The following is a 19846-nucleotide window of genomic DNA, read 5'->3' as shown; positions in this document are numbered from 1 at the left end:
GACAGAGAGAGAGAGAGAGAGAGAGAGAGAGAGCGAGAGAGAGAGAGAGAGAGAGAGAGAGAGATGGAACAGAGTGGTGTGGGTGGGGTGGAGAAAGGAAGTGAAGAGAACATTCTTAGAATAGAACAGGACTGCTGTTCATCACGTCCCCCCGCTCTCTGGCTTTCTCACTCTCTCTGCCTCTCCCTCGCTCTCTATCTCTCCCTCGCTGTATTGTGTCCCCCTCCCTCTCCCCCACTCTCTCCCTCCCTCCTTCTCCCTCTCTCTATCTCCCGCGCTCTCCCCCCCACACTCACTTTCTGTATCTCTCCCTCTCCACGACTCTCTCTCTCACCCTCCTCTCTCCCTCCCCCCCAATCTCTCTCACCCCCCCTCTCTCCCTCTCCCTTCCCCCCCACCACGTCTCTCTCTATTTCTCTCTCTCTCTCTCTCTCTCTCTCTCTCTCTCTCTCTCTCTCTCTCTCTCTCTCTCTCTCTCTCTCTCTCTCTCTCTCTCTCTCTCTCTCTCTCTCTCTCTCTCTCTCTCTCTCTCTCTCTCTCTCTCTCTCTCTCTCTCTCTGGCTAAATTGGCCACAATGTTCTTAGTGTGCGTCCTAATGCATCTGCCGTGCTGTCTTATCTAAAGGAAAGGAGTCAAGCGAGTTGAAGCAGCAAAGGAAGTAAAGGAGGGAGGGAGGGAGGGAGGGAGGGAGGGAGGGAGGGAGTGAATTAAGGAAGGAAGGAAAGGGAGGAGATGTAAATGGTACACAATGTCAGACACATATATCAGTACCAGGAAGCGTGTGTGCATGTGTGTGTGTGTGTGTGTGTTTGTGTGTGTGTGTGTGTGTATTCTGTCAGCATAAAGTGAGCAGCACACCAACCGACCACACCCAGCCGTCTAGGTCTAGGTCACATGTCTTCCGTCTCGGACACACTCGAGTGCAGACCGAGCAGGCCCCCAAACTTTCCACTTGTGCGCTGCATTTCAATTGGCCGAGAGCGAGGAACGCGAGACAGTTTCCTCGGCGTCAATACCTTGTAAGTGGTGACCTTTCAGATGACAGAAGCCAGGTCGTCTCCCGTCCAAACATCCTGCGTTCACAGAGCATTCCCCGACTGCTAGTGCATTTCACCGACAGCTCACTCTTGGCAGCGCAACAGACGCTCATCTCTCTCGCTCTGCATGGAGGAATCTGATTAAGGTGATCCGCGCCTGACCCTGCTCACGTGTTCCACAATGTCCCATCAGGGATTATGGAAGTACCGACTTATTGCATGTGGTTCATTGCAAGATAATCGTATCATACCGATTCAAATTCAATAAAACCATGAAGATTGAGTCGGCCTAACGTCTGTGTGTGTGTGTGTTGCAGATATCTGGTCCCCTGGGTTGATTGGGTCGGTCTAACGTCTGTCTGTGTGTTGCAGATATCTGGTCTCTGGGGGTGATTGAGTCGGTCTAACGTCTGTCTGTCTGTCTGTCTGTGTGTGTTGCAGATATCTGGTCTCTGGGGGTGATTGAGTCGGTCTAACGTCTGTCTGTCTGTCTGTCTGTGTGTGTTGCAGATTTCTGGTCTCTGGGGGTGATTGAGTCGGTCTAACGTGTGTCTGTCTGTCTGTGTGTGTCGCAGATATCTGGTCCCTGGGGGTGATTGAGTCGGTCTAACGTCTGTCTGTCTGTCTGTCTGTGTGTGCCGCAGATATCTGGTCCCTGGGGGTGATCCTGTACATGCTGGTGTGTGGAGTCCCGCCCTTCCAGGAGACCAACGACAGCGAGACGCTGGTGATGATCCTGGATTGCCGCTACTCCGTCCCCGAACACGTGTCTGACGGCTGCCGAGAGTGAGTCCACACCTCGCATCAGACGCACACTAAAAACGCACACTGAGTCACCCAGACCCTGTTTGTGTGTCGCCTTGATGTCGTGTTGTGCATAGTTTGTACGAGAGATCCCTGATCTTTTGCTTTCCTGCAGATGTAGATGTAGATATACAGCTGGGCCCTGATTCAAGAAGCTGAATTTCCAGGTTAAGCCGGTATGGTTTGCTGGAATTCAGGGAATGGAAGAAATTTCGATTTCAGATACCAATATAAGACGACACTACACTGGGAACTGCAGTGATCCTGGTGCATAGTAAGTTATCTCTGAGATAACCTGTCCAGGGAAGGGCTCACTTAAACTGAAACAGATCCTAACCTAATTCTTGAAATCCCTGTCCAAGGTGTATATATTACAGGTATAAAGGTCCTCTTTCACCTCCAAACACTGATGAACTCACTTTGAGTTCCTCTTGTTAGGGTCCTGCTTTCCAAGACGATTTGGGGTTTTGAGAAAGATTGAGAAAGTTTTGAGAAAGATAGGCAAGAGGTTCTGAACAACTCCATATTTAAGTTTGTTTGATTTCATCAGACAACAGCCCATGTCCCCGAGATAATTACAAAAATAAACAGTGTTTCGGCTTCGAGTTACATTTGCTTAAAGTCACGTGACCCAAACCAAAACCACCGGTGGAATAACGCCACCCACGAAGCAAGACGGGATTGTAGGTTTACATGAATCACTCCTGAGGTGCTTTAAGATCCAGTTGGTCTTCAAGACAAACTTTGAACATCTGACTCAGCGGCAGTCATATGACTGGCCCCAGGTCCCTGGTTAGGTTGTGAGAGAACAGAGAGCAGAAAATAGTTAGAACACATCTTCCCCCAGGCTGAGCAGCCGTTACAGCCCCCAGCACCACCCGGTCAGGTCCCCCCTCGTGGCGCAGTGTCCCACATGAACACTGTGTCCCACATGAACACTGTGTCCCACGTGAACACTGTGTCTCACACTGAATACTGTGTCCCACGTGAACACTGTGTCCCACGTGAACAATGTGTCCCACATGAACACTGTGTCCCACGTGAACACTGTGTCTCACACTGAATACTCTGTCCCACATGAACACTGTGTCCCACGTGAACACTGTGTCTCACACTGAATACTGTGTCTCACACTGAATACTGTGTCCCACGTGAACACTGTGTCCCACGTGAACACTGTGTCTCACACTGAATACTGTGTCTCACATGAATACTGTGTCCCACGTGAATACTGTGTCTCACACTGAATACTGTGTCCCACATGAACACTGTGTCTCACATGAATACTGTGTCCCACATGAACACTGTGTCTCACATGAATACTGTGTCCCACATGAATACTGTGTCCCACATGAACACTGTGTCTCACATGAATACTGTGTCCCACATGAATACTGTGTCCCACATGAACACTGTGTCTCACATGAACACTGTGTCCCACATGAATACTGTGTCTCACATGAACACTGTCACGTCATCACGTCGCCTCCTCTTCCTCATCGTGTCCCCTCCTCTTCCTCATCGTTCCCTCCTCTTCCTCATCGTGTCCCCTCCTCTTCCTCATCGTGTCCCCTCCTCTTCCTCATCGTGCCCCCTCCTCTTCCTCATCGTGCCCCCTCCTCTTCCTCATCGTGTCCCCTCCTCTTCCTCATCGTCCCCTCCTCTTCCTCATCGTGTCCCCTCCTCTTCCTCATCGTGTCCCCTCCTCTTCCTCATCGTCCCCTCCTCTTCCTCATCGTGTCCCCTCCTCTTCCTCATCGTGCCCCCTCCTCTTCCTCATCGTCCCCTCCTCTTCCTCATCGTGTCCCCTCCTCTTCCTCATCGTGTCCCCTCCTCTTCCTCATCGTGTCCTCTCCTCTTCCTCATCGTGTCCCCTCCTCTTCCTCATCGTGCCCCCTCCTCTTCCTCATCATGTCCCTTCCTCTTCCTCATCGTGCCCCCTCCTCTTCCTCATCGTGCCCCCTCCTCTTCCTCATCGTGTCCCCTCCTCTTCCTCAGCCTGATCTCCAGGATGCTCCAGAAGGACCCCGCCTGCCGCGCCACGCTCGCCGAGATCGAGGCGCACGATTGGCTGGCGGGCCTGGACGACGCCCTGCTCAGCCCGGAGGCCCCGCCCCACTGGCTCTCGGGGGCGCTGTCGGCCAGCTCCCTCCGCCCGGGGCTGCCCGAGAGCGGAGACCTGCTGGCCGCCCGGCCCCCCGCCCTGCAGCCGGGCCCCGGGACCTGGCAGCCCAGCCTGGGGCACCGCAGGGCCCCCCCGGAGGCCCCCGTGGTGAGGACCCCCGCAGCGCTGGGGCAGATCTGTGAGGACGAGGAGGAGGAGGAGGAGGAGGAGGGGGAGGGGGGGGAGGGGGGGTCGAGTCGGGCCCCTCCGCAGGCGCCACAGGAGAGCGCCGCCGTGGAGCCCGAGACGGCCGGGCCCCTGGGGGGAGAGGAGCTGCAGCCCGCCAACGCCATGGAGCTGGGGGAGGACGGCGAGGAGGGGGAGGGGGAGGGGGAGGGGGAGGCGGCGTTCGGGTCGGGGGGCCGCGGCGGGAGGCGTGTGATCTCCGACCAGCCGGTGGGTAACGGTAACGAGGCGCTCGGCTGTGGCGCCGAGGGGCCGCCCTCCTCCGGACCGCGCCGCTTCATGGGGGTCCAGTGCTGCCACGGGGAGCCGGACCCCACGGCCCCCGGGGCAACGGCGGCGGCGATGGGGGCGGAGCCCAACAACAACGCCAACGCGCCGCTCCACCTCCCCCCCCCTCAGACAAGCGCCCCCCTCTCTGCCCTCCCCTCCCCGCCCTCTGAGCTGAGCCTCAACGGACACGGCGCCAAGACCCCCGGGAACGCCGTCGAGAGGGACGACTTCCTCAGGGACCAGGCCCACAATGCATCTGGGTCCGAGACGGCGGGCAGGACGGAACCCAGCAAGGCGCGCAGCATAAAGCTGAAGGACCGCTTGTTCCAGTTCCCCCTCTGCGAGAAAGCCCTGGCCTTCAACATCCCCACACACAACAAGGCCAAGGTGCTGCCGCTGGCCCAGTACAACTGCTGCCACGTCCTATAGTCCCGCCCCCGCTCCCCAGGAACCCGCTGCCACGTCCTGTAGTCCCGCCCTCACTCCCCAGTACAACTGCTGCCACGTCCTATAGTCCCGCCCCCGCTCCCCAGGAACCCGCTGCCACGTCCTGTAGTCCCGCCCTCACTCCCCAGTACAACTGCTGCCACGTCCTATAGTCCTGCCCCCACTCTCCAGGAACCTAATGCCACGTCCTATAGTCCCGCCCCTGCTCCCCAGGAACCCGCTGCCATGTCCTATAGTCCCGCCCCCACTCCCCAGGAACCTGCTGCCATGTCCTATAGGCCCACCCCCACTCCACAGGAACCCGCTGCCACCTCCTATAGGCCCGCCCTCACTCCCCAGGAACCCGCTGCCACGTCCTATAGTCCCGCCCCCACTCCCCAGGAACCCGCTGCCACGTCCTATAGTCCCGCCCCCGCTCCCCAGGAACCCGCTGCCGCGTCCTATAGTCCCGCCCTCACTCCCCAGGAACCTGCTGCCACCTCCTATAGGCCCGCCCTCCCTCCCCAGGAACCTGCCAGGACCGCAGCAGCCCACAAGCTATCCACTGCAGGCTACACTGACTCAGAAGGACGAGAGCAGTCGGCCATAAAGGTGCATTGGCTCAAGGCAGTCTGACACACACAGTAGAAGAAGAGGCAGCCACCACTGGCACCCACGTTAGGGGTTCAATGATTTGAGTCATAACATTTTCTTTCTACTCTCTAAGACTCAAGAGCACGGCCTCTGGAGCCCCCTGGATGGGGCCCGAGTGTGGCGTCACAACTCACAACTTTCACAGGTTGATTGCATGCACATAGTATTGCACACGCACGCACGCACACACACACACACACATGGAAGTTCCCTTGTTACAGGTAGAAACACTGTGGGCCCTGCGGACAAAACAACAACACATACATACTAAATACATTGCTGCTGGAGCCACGGTTTTGTGTTTCTGTAGTCAGCTTTCTGTTGAGTTGAGCTTATAGACCGGGCAGTCATTAAATATAGAAGCGTTCCATTCCCCATTGGCAACACTGGACCTAGGAAAGTTGGCAGACAGGGAAAAGGGTATATAACGTTATGGCTGGCCACTCAGAGTCGTTTAATAAGCTACCAGTGGGTCTGTATATGGATATGGTGCCTAAAGTGCTCAGTGTTCAATGTGTCACAGATTCAAGCCAATCCGTTACATTGCACCAAAAGTCACTGTAAGACTTACTTTGTATTTGCTGTTACACCACATTCCCACTAGTAAATGAAACTAGTCTGTTTAATGTGAACATGGGACAGCTCCACTACAGTATATGTGACGCATCTTTCCCTAGCCTCTGCTAGCTACAAGATAGCCTTTTTAGTTTCCTTTTCCTTGCGTGACTCACCACAAATGTACCACGTTACGTCAATTCAGGACCTAAAGAGGTAAACGTTTTTATTTCACGACTAAGGCTGTTACAAGATGGTTGGTTTCTATTAATGTATATTTTTATGTCTCGAAAGGTCAATCAGGATCCGTCATTGTTTTCATGAAATTATGTACAATACTGTAAATGTACTGATTATGAGTATGAGGCGCGGATGCAGGTCTTCCATGTAATCTATTTAAGTATTCTCATAGACACTAGGAACGCTTCTAACATTATCATCAGTTTTATTTTGTTAGATGTGATATTTTGACAGTGTTTGAGCTTCGTGGTAGTTCCTAGGAGATGGTTATGCTTATTATTTCTCACGATATACCTCCTCGTGTCTGGGGCGTCCCCAGACATGCTCTTTATGTAACTGTAGGACTAGCATAAAGGCAGCTTTATAAAGAAGCTGTAATCACTTGTTTCCTACCCTTTTCCCTCCCCCCTCAATACCTCCGAGTGGTTCGCGATTGTCACCATCCTCAAGTTTGACTTGTCTTGCATAGTATTTTATTATGTAGAGAATGTGTTGCACACACTTTAAAAGGCCAAAGGGTATAAAATAATAAGCTAGAAATTCTCCAAATTGAAGTCCTCCCAAAATAGCTCTTAGCTAAATGCTATATATGAATAATGGCCATTTACACAGGGACAAAGACTATGTGTGTTGGTGATTTTTACTTCATGAATTATGTGTCCATGGCCCGCCGGCCTCTGCAGACAGGATCCTGTCCACTGGATTAAACACTCAAGTGTCATTTGTGCAGAGGAGGCTGCTTTGTGATTCTGCTCCTGTGTAAATGCTGCCCTCACATCGAGGCGTGCCCTATGTTCTCTCACCGAGAGATTAACCTTTTATGTATTTATTTATTAAAATTTAAAAAATAACATCTCCTGTGTGCTGTGTGGTGATTCCACAGTGTGGCTGAAAGAGTGTATGCCTATCTATCTGTGGTCCAGTGGAAACACGTCAGTTCTAGTCTATATTTCATTAGACTAAACAGACATATTATAAAAAGTCGTCTTAAAGCTGAGCTGATGTCCAATCAAAGCTCTGTGAATATCTATTGTGCATCTTTCCTGCCTTCAAAAGCAGCTCTCAAACTCTGAAAAGTAAAAATAACTTCAGCACATAATGTATAGCAAAGAAGGTAAACTTGGAATATTCAAGGAGAAGTAAGCCATGTTTATTGTAAATTTACAAAAGCCTATGAATAGTATATATTTGGTCATCACTCTCAACAACAAACAAAAAGGGTATTACTGCATAACGTGACGCACACAAGAAGTCAGGGTCAGCCTGGGAATAGAACCTGCTTCTCTTTAGTGCCTTGCCCAGGGGCAGTTTTCAGATGGTTGGATCCCTGGATGTAACGTCAGTCCATCTCCACTCTGTGCCTGTTTGACTTATATATTATCACAATATGCCTGCAGTCAATCATTAAATAACATTCGTAAGCAAGTGTAACACCACCTCATTCAAGTACAGTATCTGTTTAAGGCAAACAACGCGTGAAATACTCAAAGTATAAATATATATGGTAAAACAACATTCATAAAAAGCACAATTCTTTGGTTGCTCTGTGTTATCTCAGATCCACAGCTTCAAGATGTTTATTAAATAAGGAATCGGATCTACTTTCTTGGGGATTTCTTCTTTATCGATTTCTTGTGAAATCTATGACAATGTTTTTCCAGGAAAGTGGTATGGTGAGGTGGGATATGAGTTAATTATGAGAGTTAAGGGGATTTTAGCCACATTGATTTAAGAGTACATCAAGCAGATAATGCGTATTTATGGACGAGCAAACCGTGATGAATCACATGAAAAAAGAAACACAGCACCATTATCAATACTTTAAGGCTTCTGGAAATTACAATGCCTAGGTGTGAATCAAACAATATTATGTAAGTATGTAAAATGTCCTGAATGCAAAATGGCATGGTGAATTCGGTGAGCCGGAATCTTTTCTCCATTGAAGCTTACATCTTTTTGCATTGCAATTTAATGCCTGAAATGTTTTGTTGTTGAATTTTGTTTTTAAAAAACAATCTTTTAAAAAATACAATTATTCAGCAGGTAATATTCAACCCATTGTTATTTAATTCAGGGTCGAATTCAGTTGTTATTAAATTTATTAAATTCATTAACATCCACGTAGTTCAACACGCCACCTTGTAGTGAGGTCATTCTGCACTAGCATCCGCTCACACAATATGGACCAGGACCTTCTATACACTAACAGCACCCGGGTATGAAAGCCATGCGCTACGGCCGCTAAATGACGCGCTCTACCTTAACTCGAAAAATAGGAAGTACCACTATCATCAATTAGTAGCATTTAAAGCAGTCCGTTACAGAGCGAAGCGTAACAGTCTCCACAGGGCCTCAACAGCCACCCGTACAAATCAAAATCAAAACAGATAAAAAGTCCTCTTGGAATAAAAATGCACTACCCACACCAGGCGAGCGTTACAGAGGGTGTCTGTGAACGCTGAACGCCTTTTGCATAACCCCCAGCAGCTCCTGGGGACCCACTTGGGACTGGAGCTCCGGCCGTTGTCACCAAGGGGCCAGAAGGCTTCAACGCCTGTCCCTTAAAACATGGCTCCCCCCTTAGTTTTGTATCCATATCTCCTATCCCGTATTTTCACCTGCCCCATCCGTCATGCTCGACCCATGTGTTGCGTCCGAGTGCTTCGTTCACACAACTCCAAAAAAACAAATTGTTACTGGCCTTCCGGATAGAAGGGCGGGGTCAATTCAACCGACTGCAAAATAAATGCAAATGCATTGCGAGTAATTGTACCAGCGGTTATGATCCCTCCTGGGTTATCAGCAAGTGAAAAATAGTGGTGCCCCCCCCCTCTGTCACTTCAGATGCCCCCATGTCGAGTTTCTCCTGCCGCCGTGCGTGTGCGTGTGAGAATTTGCCTGGGGTTAGCCCTGAAGCACTGCTAGCTGACAGAAGGATATAATAAGGGCATATAGTCTGCTCTCGGTGAAGTGATACTCAACCGGTTGCCTAGCTACGCAGGACTGGATGAGAGTGAATGCAGCACTGAAGCTCCAAACACAGGCCTGCCCCGTTCTCTCCACAATCCCCTTCACTGTTTCTGTAAGGGAGGGGGGAGGGGTCAGAGAGGGAGAGGGGGAGAGAGGGAGAGGGGGAGAGAGGGAGTAAAAGGTCAGGGGCCAGCGGGTTTTACAATTAGACCATCAATGGTTCCCTTTCACGGTTTGAAGGCATTATATGATGTGATGTATGATCTTTTTTTATTATTAGATAGCAGCTATAGCTACCATTAGTTCTAATTGGTACTTAAAGAAAAATAAAAATATCAGTAAGAATTGTAGCAGTGATTATATTACTGAAAATCAAATAGAATCCCGATCCCACATCAATAATACAAAGATGTGTGCGAGTGAGTGAGTGAGTGAGTATTAACCTGCTGTCCTAAGGCCTGCATTGATATGAACTCGTTCTGCTCTCGTTTAACTCGGATCCAGTCCGGTTCATCAGGGATCAGTTTGGCCAGAACCATCTTGATCATAATCAGAAGATGCTGAACACACACACACACACACACACACACACACACACACACACACACACACACACACACACACACACACACACACACACACACACACACACACGTATAAATATCGACCTTGAAAAAAAAGATTCATGTCATCAAGATCAATGCTAGAGATCATTGGTTTCCGATCCCTTAAGGCAGCATAGACCCTCCTCACAAGGATCGCATCAGGACGACACAGGGGGGCTTCAGAACAGCTGGTCTGGCTCTGCTCTTTTTATATACCAGGGAACACTAGTTTAGTCAACTACCGGTAGAAGACTTCTCTCCACTAGTTTAGTCAACTACCCGGTAGAAGACCTCTCTCCACTAGTTAGTCAACTACCCGTGGCCTGGTGATAACAGTAGCAGACTTCTCTCCACTAGTTTAGTCAACTACCGGTAGCTGACCTCTCTCCACTAGTTTAGTCAACTACCCGTGCCCTGGTAGCTGACCTCTCTCCACTAGTTTAGTCAACAACCCGTGCCCTGGTAGTTGACCTCTCTCCACTAGTTAGTCAACTACCCGTGCCCCGGTGCATCAAAGGAGCAGACCCGTGACCAGAGTTCTGAGCGACGCCTGTGTTTCTGCTCCGATGGCCTCTCCGTGAGGAGGGTCTCTACAGCGCCCGGGGGGGGGGCGGTACCTCCATCAGGACGGCCACCAGCACGACATTGGTCCCAGTGACGCCGCTCTCCTGGCCCAGCTCCTGTAACCGTGGCGACAGAAGCAGCAACCAGCAGTTGGAGATGACCGACACGAAGCTCAAGACCTCAAACGCTGTCTGTGGGAGGAGAGACGCGGAGAGGCCAGGGAGACACACGACAACGTTATCCACAATATGCCGTCGCCTTAAACCAGTATACACAGGAAACGGCAAATAGAAGGTCACTCCCGCAATGACGTCAACATAAATGCTATTCCAATCTACTGAGAGAGATAATAATCCAGCGTCTGAGACATGGGTCACTGTTGCTGACCTGCCACACCCCCATGCCCGCCACGGGGGCCGAGAAGGGCTTCTTGAACAGCTTGCACATCTTGTAGGCGTCGGAGCGGATCTCCGTCAGGTTGTTGACGAGCAGCAGCACGGCGGTGAGCGGGTAGACGCAGGAGAACAGGCTGAAGTAGCCGAACTGCACCAGCAGCTCAATGTACTCCGAGAACAGGCCCTGCGGACGGCACACAGGAGAGCGCTTTGACATGACGGCGTCTGGGACTCAAGACAGCGGATACACAGGCTTTGGAATTCATGAACCGTCCAAACACACACCCACACACACACTGCACAGCACAAACACATGTCAAAATGGATATTTTGAATTTTAGTTTAACCGTTGTTTAGTTTATGAGGTGTTTTGTATAGACGGGTTTGTATATATTGCAGTACTTTCCATATTTGTATTATTATTTGCAATGCTGGGATTCAAATTTGGCGACTAAAGGGCCGATCTTATCCCAGCAACGCATCGCACGCACGACCTCCACATACACACACCCACAGGGAAATCAGGAAGGCTGCTCTGGTTCCTGAACTTGTCCTCCTGAGGGTCCTCCTTCTTCTCCTTCCTCTTGGGCGCACTGAGGAAGCGGTCGACCAGGAAGGGGATCACCACCTCCGTCACCTGGTTCACCAGCTGGGTGATGATCAGCAGGGAGGCCAGGCGCTGGAGGGGCGAGAGACAGGCGGTAACACACACACAGAGAGAGAGAGAGAGAGAGAGAGAGAGAGAGAGAGAGACACACAGACAGAGAGAGAAAGAGAGACAGACAGACAGACAGACAGATCTCCTCATCTATTATCAAGGTATAGTATAGTAATAAATGCATAATGATTGGTTAAATAACGTAGCATTTACTGGAAACTACCTCGCATAGAAACTGTTGACATATATGCCTACACTTATTGTTTTGTATTGGGATGATCTGGGATTAATGAAGTACTATTTTATCATGAGTAGATTAGGATCTACGCAACTCAACTAATCTACTCAACTCACCCAGAACAACCGGAGACTCTCCCGGCCCTACAGAGAAGGTTTTTTGCTCTTACCTTACGGAGTAGCGGCAGGTCCTGCTTGTAGAAGGCAATATGGAAGAGCACGGCAAAGTAGTTGAAGAAGGTGAACTACAGCAGATTGACCCAACGAGAAAGGAGAGGAGTGAGCCATGGTTCATCTCATCACAGACATGAGGACGTACAGATGAAGAGGAGGTCAAAACCCACCACGAGGATCTTCCCTGTGAGGTGATCGTTGTAGGCCGACTCCTCCCTGTGGTTCTCTAGGAAAATCAAATAAGCTGGATCAATGTGTGACAAGGTTATCTATCTGAATGATGAGCAATTACACCTCTCTTGACCAATGATAACTGTGGTTACTATGTGCTGCTTTGCATACGTAAAGTACTTTTTACGGCGGGAATGTGTAATATAATCTATTCTCAAGCCTTACAGTCAACAATTTCCATCATTTATTTCATCGTTTCCTCGAGCAGAAGTTGTTATCAAAAGCCATTCAAAAGTCAGTCAGAAAACAATTAACAATAAAGTGCTGCACCTCTTCCTCGACCCTCACCCTCCCTCCCAAGTCCTCCTGACATTCCCTTCCATTGAGAGATCCGGCTCCAGGCAGGTCACATTCCATCCTCCACCTTTTCCATTCACTCACTCCAGTGGTGCACCAGCTCCCCCCCACTCACCGAACTCTGTGAGCGCCAGCGCCACCTGCCTGTAGGCCGTCCCCAGGGCGTTGGTGTAGACGATGTGGGCCACGGAGGGCAGGTAGAGCACCACGCTGGACAGCAGCGAGTCCCACTCAGCGTGGAGGCTCTGGGCCTGGGCCTCCCCCCAGTAGAAACCGAGCATCCCCATCACCACCAGGCCTGGGGGGACAGGGGGTACTGTTAGGGTTAACCCCAACCCAAACCCTAACCCTAAACAGAGCATCCCCAAGGCTGCTCAGTTGATAATGGAGGATCGAGTTGATAATGGCTGAGGATATAGGTGGAGGGTTACAGTGAGGTCTCTGACATTAATGGGCCTTTAGTACATTAAACGGTGGCTCGTCGTTTACCAATGTTTATAACATCCCTTTCTGTGTGTTTTGTATCATGTGTATCATGAGACCTAACTGGGTGACGTTGAATAAAGTGGAACTGTTTAACACTGTACTACTGCTCACTGGCTCCCTCTATGGGCCTACCCACGAGTTTAACACTGTACTGCTGCTCACTGGCTCCCTCTAGGGGCCTACCCGGGAGTTTAACACTGTACTGCTGCTCACTGGCTCCCCCTAGGGGCCTACCCGGGAGTGTAACACTGTACTGCTGCTCACTAGCTCCCTCTAGGGGCCTACCCAGGAACAGCCCCACCGCGGGCACCGACACCAGCGCCATCCGCAGCTCCCGCTGCCAGGCGGGGAACAGCGGCTCCACGCGGCCCGTCACGGGGTTCACCCCCAGGGCGCCGTGGTAGGCGGGGCGGGGCTCCGAGAAGCGCTCGGCCAGCTGCATGGTGCCCCAGCGGTACGCCAGCAGGGTGCTGCGGCGCTTCCACATCTCTATGACGACCGTGGACCACAGCATGCTGAACACCGCCTGGATCATGTGACCGCTGACCGTCTGGTCGTCGTCGTCGTCCCCCGCGGCGACCTTGGAGTCTGAGATGGAGTCCATGGCCTCCTTGTTGACGCTCCCTGGCGGAGACAGTTGTTTAACGACAGCAGCCTTCGTCCTCAGGGGGAATCCTTCGACTGGTAGCACAAATCTACTGAGTCTATGTGTTTGATTTGTAGGGTTTTCCTTTAGGAGGCCGAGGAGGAGAGATAGGGGAGCGTTGTACCGGAGAAGACTGTGAGGATCAGCCCCAGAATGGCGGGAGGGAGCAGAGACCAGGTGTAGAATTCCAGGAAGCTGAAGTAGAACGCTACGGTACCGCCGAAGTAGGCGTGGATCTTGTCTGGGATGGAGCGACAAAGAGGAGAGGAGTCGTTGGAGGAAGTGGGGGATTGTAAAGTGAGGAAGAAACTTAAATGTTTGTTGTCGTTGAGGTTGTTTGGGCTGTGCCTCCGTTCTAAGTGAGGAGAGGAGGATCGTACAGGAAGGAGGACATGTGCATTGGGTCTTTGCATGCAGTTGTGGCTGTGGCTGTAACCTCGACCTACAGACTATTTCAGATGTCAGTGTATTTCTTTTCTCAGTATGTGTCCCTTTCAATGTTTGCGTCTGAATGTGTCAGACAGCGCACGTGTGTCTGTGTGTGTGTGTGTGTGTGTGTGTGTGTGTGTGTGTGTGTGTGTGTGTGTGTGTGTGTGTGTGTGGTCCATTCACCCAGAGGCTGAGTCAACTGGTTCCCAGAGTACCAGCAGTCACTTAGAGCCTTGAGTTTGTCCTCGTCATTCAGGGGAAACATGCCCTGGACCACGCCCACCGCCTTCAGCTTCTGCCCTGTGGACCACATCCTGTCAGCTTTATCACACACAGAGACAGACAGACAGGCGGGCCGACAGACAGACAGAGGGGGAGAGAGAGAGAGAGAGAGAGAGAGAGAGAGAGAGAGAGAGAGAGAGAGAGAGAGAGAGAGAGAGAGAGAGAGAGAGAGAGAGAGAGAGAGAGAGAGAGAGAGAGAGAGAGAGAGAGAGAGAGAGAGAGAGAGAAAGAGAGAGAGAGACAGACAGACAGACAGACAGACAGACAGACAGACAGACAGACAGACAGACAGACAGACAGACAGACAGACAGACAGACAGAGGGGAGAGCGCGAGAGAGAGAGAGAGAAAGAGAGAGAAAGAGAGAACTTGTGTCTACTGAGAGCACGTGGAAAGACAGCCAGCCAGCCAGACAGCCAGAAAGACAGACAGCCAGCCAGCACAGTCTCACAGATGTTATCACGGCGTTGCAGAAGGCGCCCCTCTGGGAGTCCGGGTATCTTGAGGTCCCTCTGAGCTCGCAGGCCCTCCAGCTCGTACTTCACTATGTACTGTCTCTCAGCCAGGGTCAGGAACACCTGCACGTCATCTGGAACACACAGGGTCACCCTTCACCTTACGCTAGGGCTCTGTACATAAACACACAGGGTCACCCTTCACCTTACGCTAGGGCTCTGTACATAAACACACAGGGTCACCCGTCAGCTTACGCTAGGGCCTGTACACAAGGTGTACGCTCACTTTAAGGCCCTGTGTGTGCGCACGTGTGTGTGTGTGTGTGTGTGTGTGTGTGTGTGTGTGTGTGTGTGTGTGTGTGTGTGCGTGCGCGTGTGCGTGTGCGTGTGCTTGCGCGCCCCTACCGGCGTCCCTGAAGTTGCTCCTGTCGTGGTAGGAGAAGGCCGTCATGTCCCCCGTGCGGTAGGGCTTGCACAGACCCAGCTCCTCCGCCGCCCGCAGCAGCGTGCACCGCGGCGCCGACACCACGATGATGTCACCGCTAGGCTCCTCCCCCGGGTGGGCGGACAAGCCTGCACCTGTCGGGGTCAAGTCGTCAAGGCAACAGAGAAGCCGGCGTCTCAAGTCAAACGTTGGATTTGAAATGACAAAAATCCCTAAAAAGCAGCTCCCGCTAAGATCCGTAAAGCGGGCTCTTTGGTTCCTCTAAGCGTTCTACGAGACCTCAGACGTCAGTTAGTTTGTAGCCAGTCTCGTCCCTACCACGGTCACGTTCAAAGAAAGCCGTACTAAATACAAAACTTTATACAGACCACGACCATTCAAATCAGCCTGACTTGTTTACCGAAAGTCGAGACGGATCATAAAAGAAAATGATGTCACTGGACCGACAAACCAAATTGCAAAAAAAATAAAAAATTTAACGTTTTAAATAGGTAAACTAATCTTGTCTTGCTTGTCCTTAGAATACAGATTGATGTTGCTGATTCCCTGTGTCCTCGTTCTCCTGTGGCCCCGGGTGCCAGGGGCCCGGCTCGTCATGCACCCTGGGAGAGACTGGGGCCAATTCACCCAGAAGACCCCAGGGGCCACAGTCTCCCTTTACATCGTTTTAATCGTTTGTACTCATATTTCTGTAGTTGCACTTTGCTCAATGTATCGTACTGTAGTTCGATTTGGGTTAGTAACATGTTTTTTGTTTTTTTGGCGTTGTATAGTCCTACAAATGTGACCCGACAGAAACCTTGATTTCACTTGTAGGCCAAATTCTGACAAACATAAACCTATGTGTGCTATAAGAAACCTCCTGCACGTTCACAAGGAACGCCAAACTCAATCATCTTGCGTTTCCACTTTGCTCCACATTGTCAGAAGTTGTCAGTTCCTATAAACCAAGATGTCAGCCCCCACATTGCGGTACTTCTGCCGTCACGGTGGCTTCTAGCTCACCTGTCGGGTGGGTAGAATGTTTTGTCTGACCAGGTCTCCTTCTCTGCCGGCTTCTCTAGGTCTCAAAAATTTGCACATGCAAATTTGACCCACAGACGGCGACACACACACACACACGCACACACACACACACACGCACAGCCCTCACCTCCTTGTTTCACGGCGGTGGCTATGAGGGTGATGACCCAGTCCTTGGTCTCTCTCGGGAGCCCCGCTCTGAGCTGCAGCAGCACCAGGGGCTCCACGGGGCCCCCCGCGCAGCACGGGCAGCTGGCCCTCGTCCACCCCGAGCCGTCTGCGCTCACGGGCCCCGAGGCCTTCTCCCCGGGGGTCTTCGTCTGCGGGGCCCCCAGACCACCGTCGCCTGCATCGCTGCCAGCCGAGCTCATGATGAGACTGCATGCGGAAGGACATCGTGGTCATACTGGAGTATATGGTGGTGGACTGGGTAGACAGGTGTCCCCCAACAGAGGGGGGCACCAAAGTCATACTGGAGTATATGGTGGTGGACTGATAGACAGGTGTCAAGCACCAGAGGGGGGCATCAAAGTCATACTAGAGTATATGGTGGTGGACTGGGTAGACAGGTGTCAACCACCTAATGTTTGTGGTCGATTGGAGAGGCTCACCAGTGACAGTCCGTGACATGCCCTGTCAGTGACATAAGGGTTACAGAAGACTTAGTCTGTATGACAGGTTGAGTGTTTGTTGTTTTAGAGAACAATTTGGAGTGGACGTCAGGATTACGTCACAGCAGCAGCCCGCTGGCAGAAGATAGAGATCTTACGGAGAGATGATGGAATAGTCACACAAAACAGCTACAAGAAGTCTTTTGTGGCTTCATTAGGACTATCCCCAAAGAACCCCTTCAACGCTAAACTGAGCAATTTGTAAGCCATTAAAACCACAGAAAGGACGGATATTACGTGGTTTTGTCTCCATCGTTGTTAGGTGACGTTAGCAATACAGGGCTTAATCACAATGGGCAAACACCAGAGCTCGACTGGCGCTAGCAACATTTTAGCAGATCAGCATGTAAACAAACAAAAGAGTATTTAAAGCTGGCATATTGTTATTTGTCACGTTGCACGAGTCCAAATATTGAGAATAGTGTAAAACTGTGAACATAGAGTTTTTGCATCGCAGGATTACTCCTATTTACAGGTCTAATTTGAGACTGGATTGAAAATATGCATTCATATTGTTTTTCCTCAAAGTTTATTGCGTTGTATGTCTGACATGTTCCGTGTGTCTGGTTGTAAGTCTGTCCAATGCGTCCAGAGCGATTTGGTCGGCTCCCGCTGATAACGCCCCGGATAAACTCATGGGGTGTTATCAAATTAACTGAGAGGTTCCGCACCAATACGCATTTGTGAATTGATCTATCGATTAAGTATTTGACGTCCAGAAGGACAGGACTGTGAGCGTGGGTCTGGAACTTCCTCCCCTTGTGTCTTTCCTTATTAAAACCTTTCAAATAAATTCTGGCATCAAGAGAAAGAACCATTTGAACTTTGTGTTCTTAACACAACCTACTGAGAGAGAGGAGAAGGGGGATTTCTGCCATCGGCTAGGGCCCGCCTACGAACTACATCATTGTTATTTAGGAACACCAAAGAGGTCTATTCGATTCTGTCCTATTCTTAGCTCCATAAACTACACATAAGCCTACTGTTGAAAGAGCACCATCCATAGCTCATTACTCGTTGAAGATAGGGCTAATGCCTTCCATAAAACCAAAGTGCCCTCCAGCCCGGTTGTTAATGTTCTTATCAATCTCTTCTGGGGTTACCGTGTATTTGCATGATGCCAGCAGCAGCAGCAGCAGCGAGGTGGAGGGCTTCACCTTGCATCTTATTTCACTGTAACAGTCCTGCTGGGCCACCTTGTATTTGCCTGACAATCTCTGGTGATGCAGTCGCCAAAGCTGTATCATGTAATACACATAACCTGTCAAGGCCATAGCCACAACACACAGAATCAGACCTAAATGGTCATCGAACCTGCAGATGTTGGAACTTCTGCGACTCTACTTTAGGCCTGATGCTCCCATCGTTTCCCTGGCTGGGCTTAGCACCCTCAAATCACTCTGCTACACACACACTCTGCTCCGACAGTGCAGGAGTCCTTTACCGGCACACGCTTTCGAGAGTGAAAGACAGAGCAAGCGAGCGAGAAGAGACACAGAGGACGACCAGGATGAATGACCAACCTGCAGGGTAAGTGGGGATGAGGTCCGGGTTGGCTGCTGAGTGACAGGCCCACAATCCCGCCACTGCTCTGTTTACCTACAGTCAAACATAGAAGAGGAACAGAGACAGCCAGCCAATCACACGGGGCTTTAGTTTACCCCGAGATCCTAACAGAGACCATGAGTTCCTGAGAATACGGACAAACACTCCAATCTTCTCGTACACACACACACACACTTACCTTAGGGTTCTTCCTGCTTGGGGAGAAGGTGAGGGCGTGTTTGGCTATGTCTTTGTGTGTGTGTGTGTGTGTGTGTGTGTGTGTGTTTGTGTGAGTGTTGTGTGTGTATGGCAGGAATGCGGACAGCTCTCTCGCAGGGTGTGGAGGTTGGTCGGTAGCCAGGCTCCTCCCTGCAGGGACGTCCCATTGGTTCAGCTACTGCAGCCCCAGGTCCTAATGCCAGCCATCCCATGCCAGCTCATTCTTTATTTACTTTTATGTAGTATATATTGTTGCTTCCACAACACACTTAAACAACCATCCCTTGTTTAATTAAATAGAAAAATCCTTGTTGGTAAATAATCATTGCAGTGGTCAAAGGGGGAATGTTTAAGACAGTTGTGAAATGTATCATGTTTTCTGGTGAAACTATTTTGAATTAGCTTACGGCTTTACTGTTACATTATACTGTTTTGATGTAATTGATTCATGCATTCATGCATTGTGTTCAGCCTTGAAGTCAGCATCCCATTGAAAATACAATATTCTTGATGCAGAAAAAACCCTCTTCTTGCAAAAGATAATATCAAGCATATATGGCCAAATAATGTATCTATTGTTTAACACTTTACCTATATAGTTCGATGTTTAATATAAATTGAGTATAAAGTTAGTACAAGTTGAGTGTACGTTGAGTATCAAGATTTTCTCAGTTTAGTTTCAGTTTTGTCAGTTGTCCCATGTCAACATTGTTTAATTTAAAACTGAATAAGGTTATCAAGAACATATTATCAATATACATTAAATTATACATAACATAATCAACATGTCAAGTGAATAGCTATTATCCATCTTCAGACATGTTTCACCTGAATGTCAAGTCTCATTTCTGTCAAATTTGTGTCTGGTTTGAGTGCCATCAACTTCATTTTTGCATGTCGTCAGTAATTTCAACTGACTCTGATATGCATATCCATAAAATATCCATAATATTTCAAATGCGTGTCGACTGAGTGTTGTAAAATATTAAAATAAGTATCACATGCTTATCATAAAACCACCATAAAACCTGACACTCAACAGCATGTCATAACAGTGCCTTTCTACAATCCAGCTATACGATCATGTAACGTATAACGAATCATATAACGATATATAATATAACGAATAATATAACCAACAATATTTCTATACAAAATCAAGGTAGCCCATTGATTTC

The 19846-nt window shown here is 50.0% G+C and overlaps 2 protein-coding genes across 3 annotated transcripts; one reads left to right on the top strand and one right to left on the bottom strand.

Annotated features, from left to right (window-relative positions):
- The first annotated feature begins 668 nt into the window (after nucleotides 1-668).
- snrkb (SNF related kinase b) lies at nucleotides 669-7190 on the top strand. Of its 2 annotated transcripts, XM_030367063.1 has the most exons (3): nucleotides 669-1824; nucleotides 3841-4910; nucleotides 4996-7190. In XM_030367063.1, the coding sequence occupies exons 1-2, from the start codon at nucleotides 1712-1714 to the stop codon at nucleotides 4889-4891; spliced, it is 1164 nt and encodes a 387-aa protein (XP_030222923.1). In that variant the 5' UTR covers nucleotides 669-1711; the 3' UTR covers nucleotides 4892-4910; nucleotides 4996-7190. The 2 variants fall into 2 exon arrangements, with proteins under 2 accessions (XP_030222923.1, XP_030222922.1); XM_030367062.1 differs by having other exon boundaries at nucleotides 672-1824; nucleotides 3841-7190.
- Nucleotides 7191-7465: 275 nt separating this feature from the next.
- ano10b (anoctamin 10b) lies at nucleotides 7466-18805 on the bottom strand. The gene is made up of 16 exons (XM_030367029.1): nucleotides 18649-18805; nucleotides 18428-18503; nucleotides 16364-16611; nucleotides 15171-15344; nucleotides 14762-14899; nucleotides 14213-14329; nucleotides 13725-13841; nucleotides 13240-13578; nucleotides 12584-12766; nucleotides 12111-12166; nucleotides 11937-12011; nucleotides 11386-11550; nucleotides 10864-11055; nucleotides 10530-10667; nucleotides 9751-9867; nucleotides 7466-9417 (listed from the first exon to the last, which is right to left on the bottom strand). Exons 3-16 carry the CDS (start codon nucleotides 16602-16604, stop codon nucleotides 9409-9411), a joined length of 2061 nt encoding a protein of 686 aa, XP_030222889.1. The 5' UTR covers nucleotides 16605-16611; nucleotides 18428-18503; nucleotides 18649-18805; the 3' UTR covers nucleotides 7466-9408.
- Between the last annotated feature and the right edge of the window lie 1041 nt (nucleotides 18806-19846).

The sequence above is a fragment of the Gadus morhua genome, chromosome 9, assembly GCF_902167405.1.
Source record: "Gadus morhua chromosome 9, gadMor3.0, whole genome shotgun sequence".
Classification (NCBI taxonomy): domain Eukaryota; kingdom Metazoa; phylum Chordata; class Actinopteri; order Gadiformes; family Gadidae; genus Gadus; species Gadus morhua.
Note: the sequence above shows the minus strand (reverse complement) of the source record. Positions and strands in the feature narration are given on the sequence as shown.